This window comes from Melospiza melodia, chromosome 26 (genome assembly GCF_035770615.1).
Source record: "Melospiza melodia melodia isolate bMelMel2 chromosome 26, bMelMel2.pri, whole genome shotgun sequence".
Lineage (NCBI taxonomy): Eukaryota > Metazoa > Chordata > Aves > Passeriformes > Passerellidae > Melospiza > Melospiza melodia.
Genome location: NC_086219.1, coordinates 4005027 through 4025543, shown reverse-complemented (window position 1 = coordinate 4025543; position 20517 = coordinate 4005027). Strand labels below are relative to the sequence as shown.

Below are 20517 nucleotides of genomic sequence, written 5' to 3'. Positions count from 1 at the left end.
AGAAGAGCTGTAACTGTAAGAACCTCAATAAAATAGAAAAAGCCTCTTTGTAGTACAGAAATTCTGAAAATCCTAAATTCCAGCAGCAAAAGCCCTGAACAGAGTCTTTAAGAACCAAAGTGATTCCAACTAAACTGCAGTGCAGGAATGATCCTTGTTGCCAGGTTCAGAGCCAGCAGATGATACTGGATTGCCCAGCACCAAACCCCATATTTTCCAAGAGTAAACACAGTGGGACTGGCAGTCAGGGAGCAACAGAGCAGAACTGCAGCCAAGTTCTGTCTGTGGCTCAGAGGTGCTGTAAAATAATTACACCATCAATATCCAGAAATCAGAAGAATTTGCACAGAAATGTCCCCAGTCCTGCTGGGAAACTTCCATCAGCTAAGGAAGACTTTGGTGTTATAAATGTTACACAAGTCTCACTAGACCCAACTCTGCTCTTTAGAATATGAGTGCTTGCATGAGATCCTCAAAACTTTTCTTCTTCCTCTCTCTACCATTAGTGGAATGGCCTTGAATTAAATTGTAAAGGTACAGAAGTATCTACATGACTTGGAGGGCCATAAACCCTGTGTAAGGAGGAATTATTCAAGGTTGTACAAAGGCTATAATTAAAAGCTGTTGAATGAAGTAAAGCAAATGAACAAGCCCAAGTATAAAAGCTTCCTCTCAATCTGTGATGCCTTCTAGCACACAGAACAATCTTGTAAAGAGCAGAAAGGCTCCTAGAGCTGCTCCAGAGACTGAGTGTGACACAGAGCACTGCAACCCTGACTGCTGCACCACCCAGAGCAGCCTCAGTACCCCTCAATAACATGGCAGAGTTGTGTTACCAAAACACTACCAGGATTCTGGTTTTCCCAAGTCTGGACTCAGTTTTGGAGCCTATCATGTGTGCCAGCACTGCTCCCCAAAGCATGGCCACAAAAATACAAGCCAGAAATGCTGCCTAGTCCTGTTGCCATCTTATTGCAAAAGTTCCATACCTTCTGGGTGATCTCCCATGGGCAGCTCCTCACAGCACTGACTCCTCCTTCTTCATTCTTCTTCACAGCACAGCCAACAAACTGCAAACTCCAACTCTCTTCTCAACCACTGTTTTTTAGCACTCTTCTTATTGGAAACAGCTGTGGCCTATTAAGGGCAGGCCTGTTCCTAATCTTTGGTGATTAGTGCAGCTGCAACTCCTCAGGTGTGAGACCTTCTGCACTATCTTTATTTTCTTACATTCTATCCCTTCAGAGTCCCTTAACTAATAATGTAGTGTGGGTGCCCTCAGGAGACCTGGGCTCATTCCCTCCCCTCTGGGCTGTGTGCTTGGGCCTGCTGTGCACACAGAGCTCTGCCAGGTGCCCACAGATGCTCCTGAACACAAGGGTGAGGTGCCCTGGGATGCCTTGCCCAAGGACACGTGCTGAGTGAAGGAGCTGGGTCTGAGGTAGTGCCAGTGCAGGGATTCCCACAGCTGCTCCTCACCCCTGCCCTTCCCTGGATGCTGCTCAAGAGGGGGCAGGAAAAGATAAATTGTGTCAGCAAGGACAGCCTGTGCCTTTCTGCTGTTCTTCCCAGAAAGCTTTTGATTTTGTGCCAAGGGATGATGCTGCAGGAACTGTAGAACATCCATTGAAGCTCAGAGCTGGGAGTGCTGTCAGAGCTGTCAGCTGACAAGCCAGGGCAGCAGGGAGGCACATCTGCTCTCCTTTAACATATTTTCCTTTCTTTCCATACCACATGCAAGACCACATTCTAAACATGCTGAAAGATTATCTACAATTTTGGGCAACAATTAATTCAAATTAATTCACCCAGTGTTTTGTTGCCTATTTTTCAAGCTTCAAATGTTGCTCCCCATACCCTACTAAAATGCAGTTTTCACATAACAGCAACACATCCTTTCTTCTGAAGGCAGAGCATGAAAACATGAACAACAGCATGGATACAGTGCTAGGCATTATTTCTGTAGTTGACATCTTCCTACTTTTCTGTCACATATTTATCTTTCCAACCAAGTCACGGGTCATGCAGGCTGCTGGAAGACAGGTACTTTTTATCATTTTGGGATCACTGCTTATGTTTGCATCATGATGCATCTTTTTGTTGAAAAAACCCCAAAAAATCAGATTAAGTAACCATTTTTTGCTCTGACAGTCACTGTGGGCTTCATACCAAATGGTAAGCATACACATAAATGGCTAGCAAGCTGCCCAAGGCTTGTAATTACTGGATGAAGCTTATTCCCTTGTGTGCTTTTACAGCTTTAAGTACTAGTGAGCAGGCTGGTTTGTATCCATTATGGTTCTGCTTGTCTCCACCCATTCTAAAAGTAAAACCTTTGTCTCTCTGGAAAAGTATCCCTCCTTGCTGAGAGGGACACATTCCTGAGATAGGATTTGCTCAGTGCTGTGCACCTCACCTTCCCCTTTTGGAAATAAACGTGCTAAGAACTGCAACAAAACCAGACTCTTCACTCTCCACATTTCTGCCTCTTCTTCAGTTAGAGGCTTGTCAGTCTGAATGAAAATATTTCCCATCACTGCCAGTATTCACTGATGGCTCCAACATCTATGCCCCCTTGTGTGCATTCTTGCTCCTAAGCCATTTAATACTTCTCAATTCCCTAAGAGAACTCATTCTCAATGAAGCATTCAAGCCCACAGAACAAGCAGAATCAGGAGAAAAAATCCCCACATTATTCTTGAGAGATGATCTGAGGCATAGAGCAGATGCCAACTGGCAGCTTGCTCATCAGGAAAACCAACCCCCAAACCCTCCAGCTGCCAGGGAACAAAATACTGAATGTTAGAGAAGAGTGGATGCATTCCCTTCAATTTAAGCTGGGCTCAGTGGCAGCAGATACCAAATTACCACAGGTTCTAAAACCAAAGCTTGCCAATAATAAAAAGGCAAAAAGTTTCAAGTGTACACAAAACAATGAGCAGGAAAGTACCTCAGCTCATCTTTCAGCAGCAGGTAAAAGAGAATTTTATGAAAAGAGACACTGAAATGTCAGAAAAAAAGCATTTTGCTAACTGGAAGTAACTTTTTTCCCTTGAATCAGCAAATCCCTTCGTAACACTTACCCTAAGAGGAAAATGAGCCTAATCTTAGTTCATACACTTACTTACCCTAACTGATAATGACACAGAAAGAGAACCCAAGTAATTCATGTTTGCTGGACATCTGCAATGTAAAAGGTTGAGAACAGGGTCAGCTGTATGAAGGTAACTGTGATGCAAGCAGCACTACAATATTTTATTTACCAAGTCTTTTGCTGAACACAGTGGAAGAATCTGCAAGTTAAGCAGATACATCCATGGGCTCTAGGCCCATTTTTCTGAGTGTTTTTCCTATTACCATTTTAATGGGAGTGGGAAAGCCCAAATATACACACTGAAAACCTCATTTCTCTAAGTTGAACTCCCTCAGCCTTGGAGAAAAAAAATTATAATCAAATTTATGGCCACTTTGCTAATGCTTTGTATTCAAATATTTCTGCAAGCCTAAAAACAATACAAGCATGGAAATATTTTCCTTCTAATGTTACAAAGCAGTGCTGCCACCCAGGAATGCAGAGCTTTTCCTGTATTCTGAATTATGCCCATTTACAAGGCAAGTAATTATTCCAGATTCTAGGACAAAGACTCTTTCCATCATTTGGTTTACATTTGCATGGCAATACCAGTTAGATGTGCAGATTTACCACACAAACTTGTAAAATCTTACATAGATTACAACTTTTGCATATCTTGAGCATATTTCAAAGCTAGAGAAACATATGAAATATTTCCTAAACAAATTAAGAGACAGAGCATAGAGTTGAAGCAGTTCTTCCAGTAGTTATTAACAACACAGACATTTCTTAATTCTAAATTTGCAAAAGTATCCATGTATTTCATTACCAAAATGCAATAATTGAGAATGAACTTGTTTCCCATTAAAATAAGCAATCAGAGAGGCTCCTGTGCAGTAATTTTCTAAAGTTCAGACTAGGCACTTCAGATGAAAGCAGAACCAGATCTCCAGATGCTGAGGTAACTTCAGAGTCCAGTGAGGTGCCATCCTTAGGCATGACTGCTGACAGAGCCAGGTAACACCAGAATGATTTGGGGAATGGAAGGTAGCAAAGATGGAAATTGAGGCCAAGTTCTTAATTCTCATGGGAATAGAGCTCCAGTACTTCCTCCAGAGACCTGTCCTGCAACTCCTTCAAACTGACAAAGGCTCTCTTAAGCCAGGCTTGTAGCAGAAACAAGCATTGCTACTGGTGGCATTCTACCAAATCCAAACTTCACGCTTTAAACTGATTATTAGCTGCCCAAATAGCTCAATGGATCTGCAATCATTTAATGCAGAAAACAAATTTCAAGGTATCATGTTCAACCTGCAGGAACTCTGGGGTGCTTGACAAGGTATGTAAATTCACACTTTTAATTTAGTTCCAACACTGTTGGAAAATTAATACTAATTATTTGCCTTATTTGTACACAAGAAATTCAACATTTTTTAACTAATTCTAGGTTGCAACTTAATAATCTATGTCATGAAATCAGAGAATATCCTGAGTTGGAAGAGACTCATGAAGGTCATCAAAACCAATTCCTGACTCCACACAGGGCAGCCTAGAAGTTAAACCACAGAGCCAAGAGAAGTGTTGTGAGAAGTGCTGTCCAAACACTTCATGCATGCTAGAAGAACTGGGATCATGACACCTCCCTAGGGAGCTTGTTCCAGGGCTTGGCCACCTTCTCATTCCTGCTCAGACTTCAGAAGAACTGTGTGAGAATCTAAACAGATGTTGTTTTAAGTAGTACATGGTGGTAAAAAGGTTTCATGGGTCTGGGTTGGGAGACAGCACAGAAAGGAACAACACACCAGTAGGGATGCTCTATTTTTATTTACTCAGCAAACATTTTTCCATGTGATTTTTAAATGCCATCCAAGAACTAACTAGGATTATTAGATGCTGGCTGCTTTTTTGTGATAGAGCTTTTTGCTAACAGGATGTTTTTCCAGAAATGAAGACCTTTGGTTTGTTAAGGTAACCCAGTTCAGGTAAGTACAGTTACTAATTTCACCCACAATTAAAGTGTATTTACAACAGTGCACATTACAGTTATTCTACAAAGGATAAAACTCTCTATCTAAATTTCTCCTAGTGCCTCTCCCACACCAGGATTTCAATCTTTCAGTATTAGAGGTGCCTTCACCTGTTCAGCCACTTCCTTGCCCAGCAGAGTTTCCACGATGGCCAAGCCAAACTCAAAGCTGGTGCCAGGCCCACGGCTGGTGAGGATGTTCCCGTCCTTCTCCACGCGGCTCTCCGAGTACGAGTAGTGTGCTTGGGGACACAACAGCAACAGGGTCAGGCTCCAGTGTCCCCCACAGTGCCACAAGGACCCCAGCACTGCCTCTGAGCACCTCATCCCTGCCTGCTGTCCTCAGGGCCCCCAGGTTGTGGGAATGCCCCTCTGATTCTACAAGCTCCTCAAAAAGCTCTCACTGAGCCTGTCATGAGGTTACTTCTGGAAGTCTGCTTTTGTGAAGCTGTTCACAAATTTCTTGTATTCCAAGTGCATGCAGAAGATATTGGGGGAACCCATCTGCTCCCCTCCAGCCTCATTAATGCTCACAGAATGACCCTCAGTGTTTCACCATCCCTTCTCTTAGGGTGGAGAAAGAAGTGTGGAGCCATCAGCTGCCACAGAACCAAAGCATCACTCACAGGAGAGCAGGAAAAATACTCCCAGAGTTTGCTGCTGGGACCACTGAGGCAAAGAACCAAAGGGGCAAGAGATAGCTCAGCCTCAAGAGGACAAGGCAATAAATGCTCCTAACATGACAGCAGCAGCAGGATGCCCCCAAGGATCAGAGTGTTAATGCAGCCCTCTATTTTCTGGTGGTATAGACTCAATTCAAAGAGAAAAGCAAGAAAAAAAGGGCTCTTCTCCTTTTGTTAAATCATGGGTTCAGGTAAAGAAAAAAATATCTGAGAAGTGTTTGGACAGAAACATACCCCCGTTCATCATTTTGTCTTTGGCCAGAGGATGTGTTGTGACTTTGCTTCCATACCCAATGCCATGGGCCAGAAGGGCAGTAGGACCTGTAAGAACACAGAGTTGCACCAGTGAGGAATTGCCTTCTGCTGCAGTGACAGAAGAGACATTTGGGCATTGGGACCCCCAGGGGGCAAAGCTCACTGGGCACAGACTACTTTTTATAAACCCTGATGCCAGCCCAACCTCTGAAGCAAAAAGCTCTCACATTACAGTTCACACTGATGTCCCACCCATGACTGTGCTGCCTTTGAAGGAGTGAAGAACTTCCAGACATTTTATTTAAAACTGCTTGATATTAAGAAACAGAAGGTGTGCATTTCAATCTGAACATTAATTACCTACAATTATTTTACAACCTTGTTAAACCTTGAATTAAGACTTAACAGATAGGATTTCATTTGAGCAAGTCTCTACATGCTGCAGTTGTGTGCCAAGCAGTATTTTGGACAGATCATGGACTAACTATTCCATTTTTGGTTCCAAGAGTTTCTCTTTTCTTTTCATACTTCCTCCTTACCCTAAATTGAGTGAAGAATTTGTGTCAAGAAGTGCTAAGTCATCAGTCAGGAAATCCTTATGGGAACTCCAAAAGAAACTGAAGGCAGGATTTGTATGACATGAGTTTCATTTCTGTTAATTTAATTCTGGATTTAGTACAGGAAATAACCTCTTTTGTGTTCAGCTGGAATGAGCTCTAAGAATCATCCTGCTTACAAGCAAAGGCCTCTACTGGGCAGATGTGAATTTGGATTGTTCTGCAAGAGACACAGATAAAGCAGCCCAAGAGCATCACTGCCAAGCTGAGGAATGTTCACAGCCCTGTGTGCCCAGCACCTAAATGAGGAAGAAAAGCAGAAAACCCCTCCAGCAATGTACCTAAATACAAAAGTGAAAAATCCCCTCCTGGAACACATTCTGACTGCCTTTCATGCATTCATCATCTCTCCCCTCACTCTCAGCTTCAGCTCCCTAGACCAGCCTTCAGTTGCAGTAGTGGCAATTTCAGTATTGGCTATTTTTCTTGCTCTTTAAAACACAAATCTTAAAAAGTTCATGATCTGGATATCAATCTGTGCAGAACATCTAAGCAGACAACCCTCTCCTCAAAGCAAGTCCATTTTTTGCTGCAGCTCAGGAAGGGTGAGACTGTAATTCTATATTTCTGGCCTTCTTTCTGAAGCTAAAGGGCAGGAGTGGTTATGTGAGATAAATTTACAGCAATGACATTCTGCCAGTGCTGTACACTTGCAGAAAGATCACCAGAATAAACACACACTTAAAAAAAATCCTAGCAAACTACATTTCACTTTTTATTTTAAAGACAGTAACACAGCTGATTGTAAGGAACTAGGTAACAACCTGAACTTGCAGGATAAATGTTCACAATTATTTTAGAGATCCCTCTGTATTAAATTTACAAAAAAAATCAGATGCTGAAAGATATATATATATATATATATATATATATATATATATATATATATATATATATATTCAGGCACAAATTTCTGGTACTAAATTACAGAAACACAGATTTCTAAGACAGGAAACTCTTCATGCTCCTTCAAAATATCCAGATGCTATAGAAAGCAAGACACTTTGTTAACCCACCTGCACATATTGCAGCAATCAGGGCTTTTCTGCTTTCCTGGTCCTTCAAAATGTCTTTCACAGCAGCAGACTGTATGGAGAAACATCACAAGTCATTGTTTGGAGTTGTTATTTGAAACAGTTTTCACTGAAATTTCATGAACATGTTTTATACAGAAAACCAACTGGAATTTTTCATCCCTGTCCCAGGACAGAGGGCAATGAGAACATAAAAAGGAGAAAAACAGAAACCAAAACATGCTTGCCCCAGAACTAAAGAGGAAGGAAATCAGAAGGAACTGCAATGAAGTACTTGACCCACATGAAAGCTGGTTAACCCCTGACCATAAAAAGTTCTTTGAAAATAGAGGACCAGCAGAAAATAGAATTTATAAGATACCTCCAGACAGTCTCTATCATTCTTAAGAAGATTTATATGGGATATTTGTCTCATACTCCATGGCTTACAAACTCTGTGACACCACCTAAACCCTATTTGATAGATCAATTTGTCTGCCTGCCTTCCACAAGGAATTCATACTATCCCAGAGACAGAATTCTGCAAGGGAGCAGAATTTGGGTTTGGACAGTTCTGTGTCTCAGCAATAAATCTTCATTCGCAACTGTTTCATCTTCACATGAATATGAACAGAGATCTTCCCATAAAGCACAACATTTTTATTGATATATTCTCTCCATTTTTATTCTGTTTCACTAGGTACTCATGGCCAAGAATTTACCCAGCTGTCCCACCTAAATAATCACAAGAAGGCTTCAGACCATTAACAATTAGTTTACTGATTCATTCAGAAGAGGATTTCTAGATGCTGAACTGAATATGCAGGATCACCAAACAATGCTGACCACCCCACTACTCGTGAGAATGCCCATGAATTTATAAAATGCCAGAACTTTACCTCAGACAAGTTTTGAGCCCCAAGGTTCCCTCCAGGCAGGACCACAACATCATAAGGCCCCTAAACAAAGATAAAACTGTTCTGTTGATAGAGGCTGACACACACATTCCACTCTTTACATACATTACTCTGCTTGAAGACCACTGCAGCTGATTCAAGTGGAAATCAATCTTTTCTTCCACTGAACAACACTTTATGATCAGAAAACCAGTTCCAATTATGACAAAAATACTATTTCTTGTTCCAGGAAAAGCCTATTATCAATTAAGTCTCTCACAGAACTGACTTTTAAGTCTAGTGCACTTAAAAGCTTCAGCAAGTGACAGCTCTTGTGTTGTAAAGAAAAGTGGTTTTGCTCCAATCTTACTGTACAGGTCTAACTATAACATTATTTAGCTTCCCATCAGAACTTTTGAGTTGGCCCAAATCATAGTATTTTGTTGAGCCAACTAACAGGAAAAATGAAGCTCTGTGACTGGTCTTTGCAAAATCAAATACTTAGGCAGAATTAAGAAATCTGTCTGATTGTACAGCTCTGTAATTCACTGCTACACAGAGTTAACACAACATGCAACATATGCCCAAAGGTAATGCATAAGCTTTCCAAATTCACCTCAGACTTTTGGTGAATTTTGGGAAATTTGGTGAACTTCTCAGAAGTTACCTCAGAAACTGTGAGAGAGACTATGCTGGCCATTATTTAGATCAGAGAAGGGTGCTGACCAACCTCTTTTCTGGCATCTTCAAGACTGGCATCAGGACAAATGAAGACATCTCGACTGCACTGCACTGGTTCTTTTCCTGTCAGGCCTGCAATAGTCACCTTGATCTAACAGGAGAACAAATATATTATTTTAAAACAAAAATTCAGGGCATTTTTCTTATATGTTAGTTCTTAAGTAGTGCAAGCAAAGCTGTACTGAGAGCTTGTTCCTCTTCTGACAGCCAAAATGGGGAGTGCAGTGATGGAACGACAAAGTGGTGGGAGAAGGTAATTTTTATTTCAGTCATTTCTATATAAGTGAAGTTGTGTGTTTATTTAAAGTATTATTTTCATTCCTAATGAGATAACAGTGTGCTACTACAAGAGTAACAAACAACTTAAGGACTCCCAACAGCCAGAACTGTAGTAAATAGCTTTTCTTGAGCTACTTTTGAAATTAAGCAATGTCATGAGCTGTAATGCACTGAGGTTTTCAGACCCCTACAAAAGAGGCACTTCCAGTTACTACACATGGAGGTAGCTGTGTTTTCTGACAGAGTAGGATTTACTTGAAATACCTGCTCTAGTTCACATCAGATTTTGGTATTTTTAAAGGTTACCAACAAATGTCAGCATGACACAAGTATTTGCTGAGCAGTAAGATGATGAGGGTAAATTTTTACTTCACAGACCACACACTGAATTCCAGGAAATGAACCTCAGCTTGAAGCAATGATTTCCCCTTGACCAGATTATTCACTGCCTCATACTCACCCCAGCCCTTCTCATAACATCAGTGGGGATTACAGTTTCCATCTCCTCTGCCCCCTTAGCCAGGATCACCAATGCTCTCTTGGAGGCCATGTCTTGAGGGGCTGCTATGAGGGAGGTGGTTGTGAAGGAAGGGGCTGAGGGGGATAAAAAGATAATGTGGTTAGAAGGCAAATCCCCTCATGCTGAAACTGAACAGTAATTTGTACTTTTGCATGTTCTTTAATTTAAACCACCTCAAAATTCAATCAATACTCATCAAATTCATTTAAATCAATATTCACTTAAATCAATATTCATAATATTCATTTAAATCAATATTCATAACGACCCTGTTTAACTAAGGAGTTTTTCAGAAAGAATGCATTATGATATTAAAATATTAAGGCACTTGGGTAAGTGGGAGGCACAGCACATCAGCACCAGGAGAGGAAGCAGCCTGGCCTAATCAAAACCTTAATTATGACCTGTGTCTAACAGAGAGGGGTTCAGAGTGGGTGGCAGAGCTGTTTTCAATTTGCACACCCTCACTCTTTCCGAGATTATTGACTCCCACCCAGGCCAGCCCTGACAAAAAGGGCTTGCACAGGCTTTGACCTCATGTCTGGTTTTTAGTTTCCACCCAGCATGCTGCATGAGGAGTTTCCTGTGACTTAACAGTGAGCCGAGCAGTGCCCCTGCAAAATCTCACCAACAGATTTTCTGGGTTATTTTGCAACTTTGTGGGGGATGAAACACATGTGCACACGTGTGATGGGGGAGCAGACCACAGGACCTAGCAAATGGAACAAACCAGGCTTAAGACTTTTTTTTTTTTTTACTTTTAAATTCAAGTTGAGGTGAATGGCCAAGTTTCCATTTGAAGGTTAAGCTAAAATAACTTTGCATCATATAAAATACCTACTAACTCACACAGGTCTGAGAGAAGGCTGTGAAAGCCTCTGTGATGTGAGGAGGCATTTCATGGGTTACTACACTGTAAGACAGAGATTTCTGTCCTATGCAGGGACCTTCCATCTAGAACTGCACATAGTACCTAGGAGCTCTTCATAAAATGTGATGCACTTTTAGGTGCCTACATAAAATCATCCTCACCCTGCTTCAACTTCATCTGTTTTCATGTTTTCTCCCTACTGGTAGCCTCCTTTAGAATGTTATTTCTAGGATGCAGTAACATACAGCAAACCATCCCACAGCATGCTGAACCAGACCAAACAGAATAATTCACTGTGTCATATCCTACTTTTAGGGCAGCTTTATGTACTGTCACTGCAAAACCCACTGATCAAGTACACCCAAAACTGAGGTATTAGCAATAACTTCAGGACAACCTAAATCTTCTTAATTGCTTGAAGGAACACATTGATTCTGCAAAATTTTCATATGAATTAGACTAGCAAAAAACTACCTGAATAGCCACCATGCAGAAATGCTGCACTTCCTTTTTATTGAAGAAAAATAGTCTAGATCCCAGTTTGCATCCCGTTTGTCCATTCATTAATTCTAATGAAACACCGTTTGTCTTTCATTAATTCTTTAGATAAAAACAGGCACCTGATCCAGCAACCTTTGCTATTTCTCCTCGTTTTGCAAAATGCAGTTTCTCCATAGTGCCTTTAGATATTTATTGTACAATTCCTGAGCATTAGTACTGTTCTTCACGTGGGTGCATATGTAAATAGCTGTCCCACTACTACGGAAAGACAGTTTTTGAGAAGGTAGGACTAAGTTACACAGACCTAACAACTTCATTTAACAATCTACCTACACATAGTAAATGTCTCCCATTTGCTCCTCAGTGTAGCTGAGGCCGCAGCCAAACGCAGAGCCCTGTGTGGGTACACGAGCCCTTCTGGAGATGGTGAATCACAAACTCCAAGCAGGGTGGCTTTAAAAGCAATCACACCCTGCAGTGGCCCGAGCACAGCCCGCCATCCACAGGCAGGGCAGGGCTGAAGGCGCAGCGGGGTGGAAAGGCCGCGCGTTCCCCTCAGTTCGTGAGGGACACGGCGCCATTCCCCGCGGCAGGGACGGCACGGGCCGGGCCCGGGCATGGACCGAGGCCTCCTCACGGGCACGGCGGGCTTTGGGCCCTGCAACGCGGCCGCCTGGGCACCGCAACCCCGCCCGGCCCGGCTACCGAACCCTCCACCCACACCGACACCGCCCACACCGACACCCCCGCCCGGCAGGGCTCTCCGGGCCGGGCCCGCGGCAGCCGCAGCGGCGGCGGCCACAACTCACCTCAGCGGGGCCGCGGGCGGCTCTGGGGCGCTCCGCCCCGGCCCCGGCACCGCCCGCGCTCCGCCCCGGCCTCGCCCCGCCGCTCCCCCGCGCTGCCGGCCCGCTCTGCTTTTCTCACGGGCTCTCGGAAGGCGGAGAGCGCTCTGGTGCCTGTACTGTGACAAGGGTCACCTCCTACGGCGGCGCGACCGCAAACCGAGCTGCTGCTGCCGCTGCTGCCGCTACTGCCGCTGCTGCCGCCCCTCAGGCAGCCCCTCACGGACCTTGCTCCACCAAGAGCCTTGCTCTTCTCCGCCCTCTGACCGAAGCGTCTGCCCGACACTTGTTTCCCCGGGAATGCCTGTGGCTCAGGGATGATGCTGCCCCTGGTTTTAAGGAGTTTCGGTGTTTTGAAGGACAAACAGAGCTGTTAGCGAGCATCTTTAGGACTGCAAAGCCCTGCTGTGTAAAAGCCTGCTCGCAGGTGCTGGCAGGCCCGGTCTGGCTCCGGGCTCACGAGAGCTCCGGCAGAGCAACTCAAGTCCAGGGGACGAGAGCCGGTGATAGGGAAGGACCGCTGAGGGCTCTGCCGGGATCGGTGCGGGGTTCAGCTCCCGCTACGGGGCGCTTTGTGCGCTGCCCACAGCGGACTCCGCTCAGAACCTGGACAGGCTGATCCTTGCTCTTTGTGCCTGTGTGCCGGGCACACACACACACACGGACCATACGTTCGCTTCTCAGTTATAACTCAGCACTCAGCGTTCACCATGTCTGCTCCGGCTCGAGCTCCGGGCCCGGCTGTGGGACAGAACCGCGCTCAGGGATTGGCTGCGGGGAGGTGCAGGGGGCGTGGCCAGACCCGGGGATTGGCTGTGAGCGGCCGCAGGGGGCGGGGCCGCGCCGTTCCCGTGCCGCCCGGCGGGAGCTCCGCACGCTCCCGGCCGGGGCGCGGCGCTCCCCGCGTGTCCCCGCGGTGCCCGTGTGCGCTCTCAGCATCCCCGGCACGGCTGCGGCCTGCCGGCCCCGCCTCTCGCCTCTCACCTCCCGGGGATTCCACGCCGCACTCACCGGGAAGCCCCGGTGCTGAAAAGGGCGAGCGCTGACCGGCATCGCTGAGAGAGCTCTGCGGGCGCTGCCTGGCAGAACTGAGGGGTCGCGCCTCTGGGAGGGTCCGGAAAGTCCCGCCGGGCCGGGGATTCCCCGCCGCCCCCGGCATGACGCAGCGAGGCCCCCCGGGGGCGGTGGCTAAGGGCCGGTGCCGGGTGTCCCGCGCGCAGTCCCCGCTGCGACCCGCTCCGACCCATGGCTGCGGGCCGGGCGCTGCTGCCCGCGGCGCTGCTGGCGCTGGCGCTGAGCCCGGGAGCCGCGGCCGCGCTGCCGTGCGGCGCTCACTGCCCGGCGGGTAAGGACCGTGCCGGGGTGCGGTGACAGCCGCGTCCCGGCCCGTGTGACCGCCGTGTCTCGCCCCGCAGGTACCTTCGTAAAGAGCGCCGACTGCGCACGGGGAGCGGGCGCGCCGTGCCAGCCCTGCCCGGCCGGCACCTTCTCCAGCGCGGCGGGAAGCGGCGGCTGCAGGATGTGTCGGCGGTGCGAAGGTACCGGCGGCGATGCCACCAGCCCTGCTGTGACCTCCCGTGACAACGGCGTGACCGGGTGGCACCTGCCCGACGGGGGATGCGCCTCTGGCCAAATAACGCTGGAGCTGCTAGCCTGGTTCTTGTGAGAGCAAAGGTCCATGCTGTAAGCTAACGCTGTTTTTACCCTTGCAGCACCGTTTCGGTATTTGAAAAGTTGCTCCTCAACAAGTGACGCTGAATGCACGTGCAAGGAGGGTTATCGCTGCGGCAATGATCGCTGCACCTTCTGCACCCGAAGCTGTGGCGTGGGTCAGGAGAGCACCAGCAAAGGTAGGATCACCTTTCCCCAGCAGCTGCAAGCCCCTCTACTTCCTGCACCAGGCAGAAGCAGATTGAGGAAGGACCTCGAGAGATAAAAGCTGCCACCAGTGCTAAGCACGCTGCATGGTGTGTGGTGTGAGCTCAGAGCAGCCAAAGCCACCACACTGAGCCCTAGCACAGCTCAAACCCTGCACCAGCTGGTTCCCTTTGCATGGCTGCTCTTTGGCTGCCAGCATGACGGAAACAGAACTCTGTTTTGTGGCATCTTGTGCCAAATCAGCTGGGGTTTTAGCCAAATACTGTACTGGTCTGTGGCTGACAGGGAAAGACTTGCCTTGCATACTCAGAGCACCTTATGAAGTAGTAATTCTGACATTGTACAAGCAGGCAAAAATAATGTTTCATATGTTGCATTTTAAATGTTATCTTGTACAGTTTTACCTGTCCTTGTCTGTTGAAGGTTGCCAGCCTTGCCGCTATGGAACCTTTAATGATCAGCCCAATGGCTCCTGTAAAAACTGGACAATGTAAGTAAAGTAAAAAAAAAAAAGTTAAAATGCTACAGCTAGTACACTTGACTGGAATTTAAGATTTTTTTTTCTTTTCCCCATTTTGCTGTAAATGTCCTTCAGGTGCGCTGGAAACCAAATCCTGGTGCCCGGAACTCCAGCAAAAGATGTCATTTGCAAACATGCTTCAGTTAATTCCACTTTAGTCACTACTCTACCTACAACATCTCTTGACATTCCATTTTATATCACTGTGCCAGGTGAGTCATTGTGTAATATTCCTTATGGAGGTAAAGAATTATGACCTACTTAAACATACTGTAGCACACTCACCTTCCATTTGAAGCAAAAATCGTTTCTTCTGTGCATTTCCAGTGTTGCAGACTGATCCAGAAGCAGAATGGGAGACACGGTTTTCAGCTAATTGAAGGGCAGTAGAATTTTGTTCTGCTAAGACTCTTAGAGAATGTTATTTGTTTCCTAGGGAAGGATGTTCAGGCAGACACAATCAGGATTTCTCTCGCTGTGGCTGGGCTGTCGTGCTTGATGTTCCTGCTGCCTTTGTGCATCTGCTTCAGTGTCTGGCAGAAAAAGAAACTACACGCTGTCTTCAAGAAAAGTAAGATAAATATCAAGAAAAGTAAGATAAATATGCTCTTCAGCTTTTCTTTTTGAAACTAGACAGAAGTCAGGAATCCAGGTTAAGTGCCTTACATAGGTAGTTGCAACAGCTTTGGGTTTTTTGGTGCTTTGTAAGCCAGAAGCAACTGAAAGGGAAACAGCTTTGGAATTTTTATTGCAGAAAGCAATGAAAATTTGCTGTGGGTGTGGGTGTTAGGTCAAGTGCATGCTTATCCTTATAAGTGGACTATTTGTGATAGATGAAAAATCTCAGCTGCTCCAGTTAAAGGCCAGTTCAGTTCATGACTTCCAAGCATCATTCCTGGCCTGTGTGGCTGTAACCCCTTGGAGTTCTCTCTGCTCCAGACAGGACACAGGGGCTGCAGTGGAGCTCTGGCTGCAGAAGGAGAGGGGACATCAGCCAGGGTGTGCTGCTACACAGGAGCAGGGTCAGCCTGAATCCAGCACTGCCCTCTGAGAGCTCATAACTCCTGGGCAAGTGTCACAATAGGATGTGAAACAACACAAGCTCACACTGCTGCTCTCAAGGTGAAAAAAAGGGAAGTTTATTTTCTGATTTCAACATTTATAGTTTTCCAAAAGTGTCAGTGGATTGGAGGGTGACAGTGCCACCTCTCCAATGACACTGGACAAACCAACAGTCCATCAAATTTCTCCTCCTCCACAAAAGAATGCAAAACAATAAGTTATTTATAGAAAGTGTGTGAGAAAGTTTGTTACAAGAATGTAAACATCAGAAGGCTTAGAAAATCTTAAAAAATCAGGGTGACAGGCAAGCACAAGAGTTCAGCACAAAGATGAAGCTGATTCCATTCAATGTCATTTATAGTTGGTTTGTTCAGGTTTTTGAAGGGTTCTCTCTCTCTTTCTCTTCTTTTCCCCTGTTCTAAGGATAAGGTCTGAATCTTCTAGTGTAACTCTAAATACATTAGACCACAGCAGTCCAAAAATCTATTTCCCTCATGCTGCTTTTCCTTTCATTGCCATGACAAACAAGACCTGCTGAATTAGGGAAAACAAAGTGTGATAAATTAGTTTTATCAGATATATATGCTGTAGAGGAATAATTTCAGATTATAGAATAATTTGGAAGATTTTTTTTCTTCCTGACATCCTGCATTTGTGACTGGGGGATGGTGAAATAAGATGGCTGAATAAATGAACAGAAAGGGGACATTTGTCCAGTTCTGGGCCCCTCACTTCAAGAAACATTGAGGTGCTGGAGTGAGTCCAGAGAAGGGTAACAAAGCTGGGGAATAATCTAGAAGGTCTTTGAGGAGTGGCTGAGGGAACTGGGGTTGTTTAGTCACAAGAAGGATCAGGGGAGACCCTGCCCTCTCCACCTCCCTGAAATGTGGCTGTAGCCAGGTGGGGATCAGCCTTCACTCCCAGTGACAGGACAAGAGGACACAGCCTTAAGCTACACCAGGGAAGGTTCAGGCTGGAGATGAGGGGGAATTTCTTCCCAAAAAAATGTTAAAGATTGGAATGGGCTGCCCAGGAGCTGGTGGAGTCACTGTCCCTGGAGGTGTTCAAGAAACAGCTAGAAATGGTCTGGTTTACAGCATGGATGGTCAAAGGTTGCACTACATGGTCTCAGAGGTCTTTTCCAACCCAACTGATTGTGTGAATCTGTTCTTTTTCTCCAGTGCACACACCTGAACAGTCAGTTCAGGAAGATGATGCCTGCAGCTGCCACTTCCCTGAGGAAGAACAAGGTGAATATCAGAATCCTGGCAAAGCCACAGAATTGAGAGATCTCCTGGTGAACTAGAAATTGAATTGTCCGAGTCAGCCACATTTGAATTTTCTTTTGGAGCACAGAACAAGAATCTGTTTATGTAAATAGAGTAAGTGTCAGCACCTGAGTGTTAGGGTAGTAAATAGCCTAGCCACTGGGGAAAAGGTATTTTTTTATATTTCTTTAAAAAAGTAATAAAAAACCCTCAAAACAGTTGGCTGATTTTCTTCCTCTATGAGTAAGGACATTTCTGAGAAGTGGTTCTTGATTTACATGTAGAAAGAAATACTGCATTTAAAAGCTCTAACAGAAGTGCAGAATAGTTTTCTGATCCATCATCAATGTTATCTGAGCCATAATTTACATGCATTCCAAAAGGATCTGAAGCTAAAAAGGAGATCACATTGTGGAGTCACTGGTGACACTCATGATCTCTTAATATCAGCCATCCTCTTGAGTCTAGAGTCAAAGATCCTCCCAAAGTCTGGCTCAAACCCAGCAGTCCTGGGGTTTGTGTGCAAATACAGATGGAGCTCATTTGATCCCATCAGCCCTGGAAACAGATCCCTCACCCCTGCCATGTCCTTACATGCAGGGAAAAGAAGCCATGAAAATGTTGAGCTGCAAAGGCTCCACAGCAGCATCTGCTGTTGTGTTGGCTGGAGGGAGGCAGTGGAAACACTGAGAGAAGCTGTGGTTGACTTGAACTTAGAAGTAGCTGTAACTTTGCAGCTGGACTGCACCACCCTCAGCCCTACATCATTCAGCTTTGATCTTCTGGGTGACGTAAACTTGATGTACATTGCAGCTGTAAGTGTGATATCTTTGTGGTACTATTTTTGGAACTGAGGTTGGAAAGGTTTTAACATCAGACACTGTATCTGTCTCTCTGATCAAATATCTGTTAACTTTGGTCGTAAGAAAAAAGAAATTACATGTTTGAGTCAGGACATTCGCAGCACCGTTTTTAACCATTCACAAACCTCACATATTTTATTATTCAGTAAATGTTACTCAAAAAATAGAATGAAAACCCACCCGTATGTGGGTTAAGGGTGATTTTCCCCCCTCTGATTTCAATGCAAAAGAAAACTATTTTGCATTTGAACAATGACAAGCCATCTCTTCATTCAGCAGGTTACAACAGCAGATTCTTTTCACCAAGCCACACTTACACATTTTGATACATTTATGTACAAGTAAATATAAAATAGTAAGTTTTATATAGTGAGAAAATAAGTGCCATAAAAAGCCTGAATTGTGAAGTTCTTATTTTTATCCCTAGCTCAAGTCTTCTCTCTGTTGGTACTTCCAACCATTACATCAAAATTGCAAACTTGAAGGCATGAACAGGACACATGAAAAGCCACCAAACTATTTATAAAGTTATCTATTTATAAATCAAAGAGTGACCTTTGCATCATTGACTATATCTTAGAACAAGATAGAATATTTCTGCCTGTCATTAATTTATAGCCCAAACATAAGGTAGAGAATTAATGTACACACCCTGTAACTCAAAACATCTGGTGTTTTCTCCTTGGAAAAAAAGAGATAATAACTGGAATTTTACATGTTGCTGGCAAATTCTGCATATATTTTGAAATATATTTTGAAATGCTTCAAACAAAGTGCAAACCCCTTATTCTTCTTGTCCATTCACCTGAAGCAGAAATCTGTTTAGTGACCACTGAGGACACATTTCCACCAAAACTGGAGTTCTGGACTGTTTCAGGGAATAGTCATTCACAAAAGAAAGTATATTCTGAATAAAATGTTAGAAACAACCTTCCTTTCAATCAAAGAAATATATGGATAATCTTACCTGTGACTTCTGTTATTTGAGAGCACCGAGGCCTGAATTAATGATGAACAGACTTTGCTGGCACACACATCTGTTGTCCAATGTGTGCAGGTGATACAGCTCCGTGTCACAGCAATGCACTGTCCCCAGCTCCTCTGCTGCCTCCCCCTCCCACTGTCCCTGGGCTGACACTGAGGGCATGGAGGGACAGCTCTGAGCCAGCAGGGCCAGGTCAGGCACCACGTCAGCACCAGCAGGGACAATTCTTCCCCCTCCAAGAGTGGAGAAATGGCAGCAAAAGCATTTGCAGACAAACCAAGCTCAGTGAAGTGGCTACACAGCTCTGATTTGAACAATGGAGCTCTGGGGGTTATTTGTCTCCGGTTTTTGTTGTTTTGAGGCTGGGGGAGCTCTCTTCCCCACATGGCCTTTGTTTCCCAAATATTACATGGAGCAGGTCAGGACAAAGGCAGGATCAACAGGAAGCATCTGCCAGCATGGTTTTTTTGTTCTCTATAGTGAAAACCCCTTTGTGGGTAAAACACCTTCTCTTTTGTATATTTTTGCTATTACTACAGCTGTTGTTATTGTGTGTGTCGTTCCACTGCTTTCTGGGCTAGGAAATTGCTATTTCAAACCATAATCTCTCCTTTGCTGTCTCTCCTTCATTGGAAGGGGTGGAGGAAAGAAGAATGGTTTATTTGGAGTTTAGCTCCTTCCAAGCTCCAGGAGTCTGAAGCCTTTCAGGACTTAAAAGGAAGTTATAAAGAAGAGGGAGGGGAACTTTGTACACTGACAGGACAAAGGAGAATGGTTTTAAACTAGAAGAAATTTCAATTAGGTGTTAAGAAAGAAAGAAATTCTTTACTTAGAAGAGTGGTGAGGCCCTGAGAGAGTTTACCCAGAGAAGCTGGGTTTGCCCCATCCCTGGAATTGCTCAAGGTTAGACAGGACATGGAACATCCTGATCTATTGGTAAGATCGCTGCCCATGGCAGGGGAGTAGAACCAGATGATCTTTAAGGTCCCTTCCAGCCCAAATAATATTTTAATTCTATGGTAACTCTGAGTTTTAAGTGTTCTCTGCTTTCTGTGCGTGTCTCTTTTTTGACAGTCATTTAATTTATTATTTAGCAAGCAAAATGGAACTGGGAATGCCCTGATGACTCTCAAGCAGCCCAGGTGGCTGAGGATGAGGTAACAGCCAGATGCAAGCTTCTTGAATTTCCATCTGTTTTTCTTGGAAGTCAGAAAGTGCCCTCTTAGCCAGACCATGTACAGAGGCCCAAGTGATGTCAGCAGAGTTCTGAGGGCAGGGAAGAAGGAGAAAAAGTCTCTTTAAGATAAGCATAAGCAGATGAGCCTGCTGCTTTTTTATTGCTTCAAGAACCAGCACCATTTCCTGGCATAGTTGGTGGCACCAGTAATTAAAATCATGTTCATCACATCCCTTGGCTTGGTAATTTCTTGTAGGAGTTGTGTGGCTAAGGAAAGTAAAAGGTTCATCACAAAAGGGTTTCTGTTTCTCACCTCCTGTACAAATGGGGTTTCTGTGCCAAATAATTCTGGATGGTAGAGAATCTGAGACTGGAGGGGCTCCTCTAAAACATGTAAACTTCAGATAATATTTTAAAGCAGAATATGATTTCTTATTTTCAGTC

The 20517-nt window shown here is 44.7% G+C and overlaps 3 protein-coding genes across 4 annotated transcripts in view; 1 reads left to right on the top strand and 2 right to left on the bottom strand.

The window, feature by feature from the left end:
• SLC45A1 (solute carrier family 45 member 1) overlaps nt 1–4730 on the bottom strand; it is an 85198-nt gene extending 80468 nt beyond the window's left edge. For both annotated transcript variants that reach the window (XM_063177133.1, XM_063177134.1), the window contains exon 1: nt 3129–4730. The gene's annotated coding sequence lies outside the window, so the exon portion shown is untranslated. The remainder of the gene's footprint in view (nt 1–3128) is intronic.
• A 148-nt stretch (nt 4731–4878) lies between these two features.
• On the bottom strand, nt 4879–12364 carry PARK7 (Parkinsonism associated deglycase). The gene is made up of 7 exons (XM_063177147.1): nt 12285–12364; nt 10044–10177; nt 9294–9395; nt 8567–8626; nt 7671–7740; nt 6017–6103; nt 4879–5341 (listed from the first exon to the last, which is right to left on the bottom strand). Exons 2-7 carry the CDS (start codon nt 10131–10133, stop codon nt 5181–5183), a joined length of 570 nt encoding a protein of 189 aa, XP_063033217.1. The 5' UTR covers nt 10134–10177; nt 12285–12364; the 3' UTR covers nt 4879–5180.
• Nucleotides 12365–13477: 1113 nt separating this feature from the next.
• TNFRSF9 (TNF receptor superfamily member 9) lies at nt 13478–17266 on the top strand. The gene is made up of 7 exons (XM_063176704.1): nt 13478–13568; nt 13619–13858; nt 14033–14170; nt 14622–14688; nt 14794–14930; nt 15155–15289; nt 16962–17266. Exons 1-7 carry the CDS (start codon nt 13478–13480, stop codon nt 17084–17086), a joined length of 933 nt encoding a protein of 310 aa, XP_063032774.1. The 3' UTR covers nt 17087–17266.
• The last annotated feature ends 3251 nt before the right edge of the window (nt 17267–20517 follow it).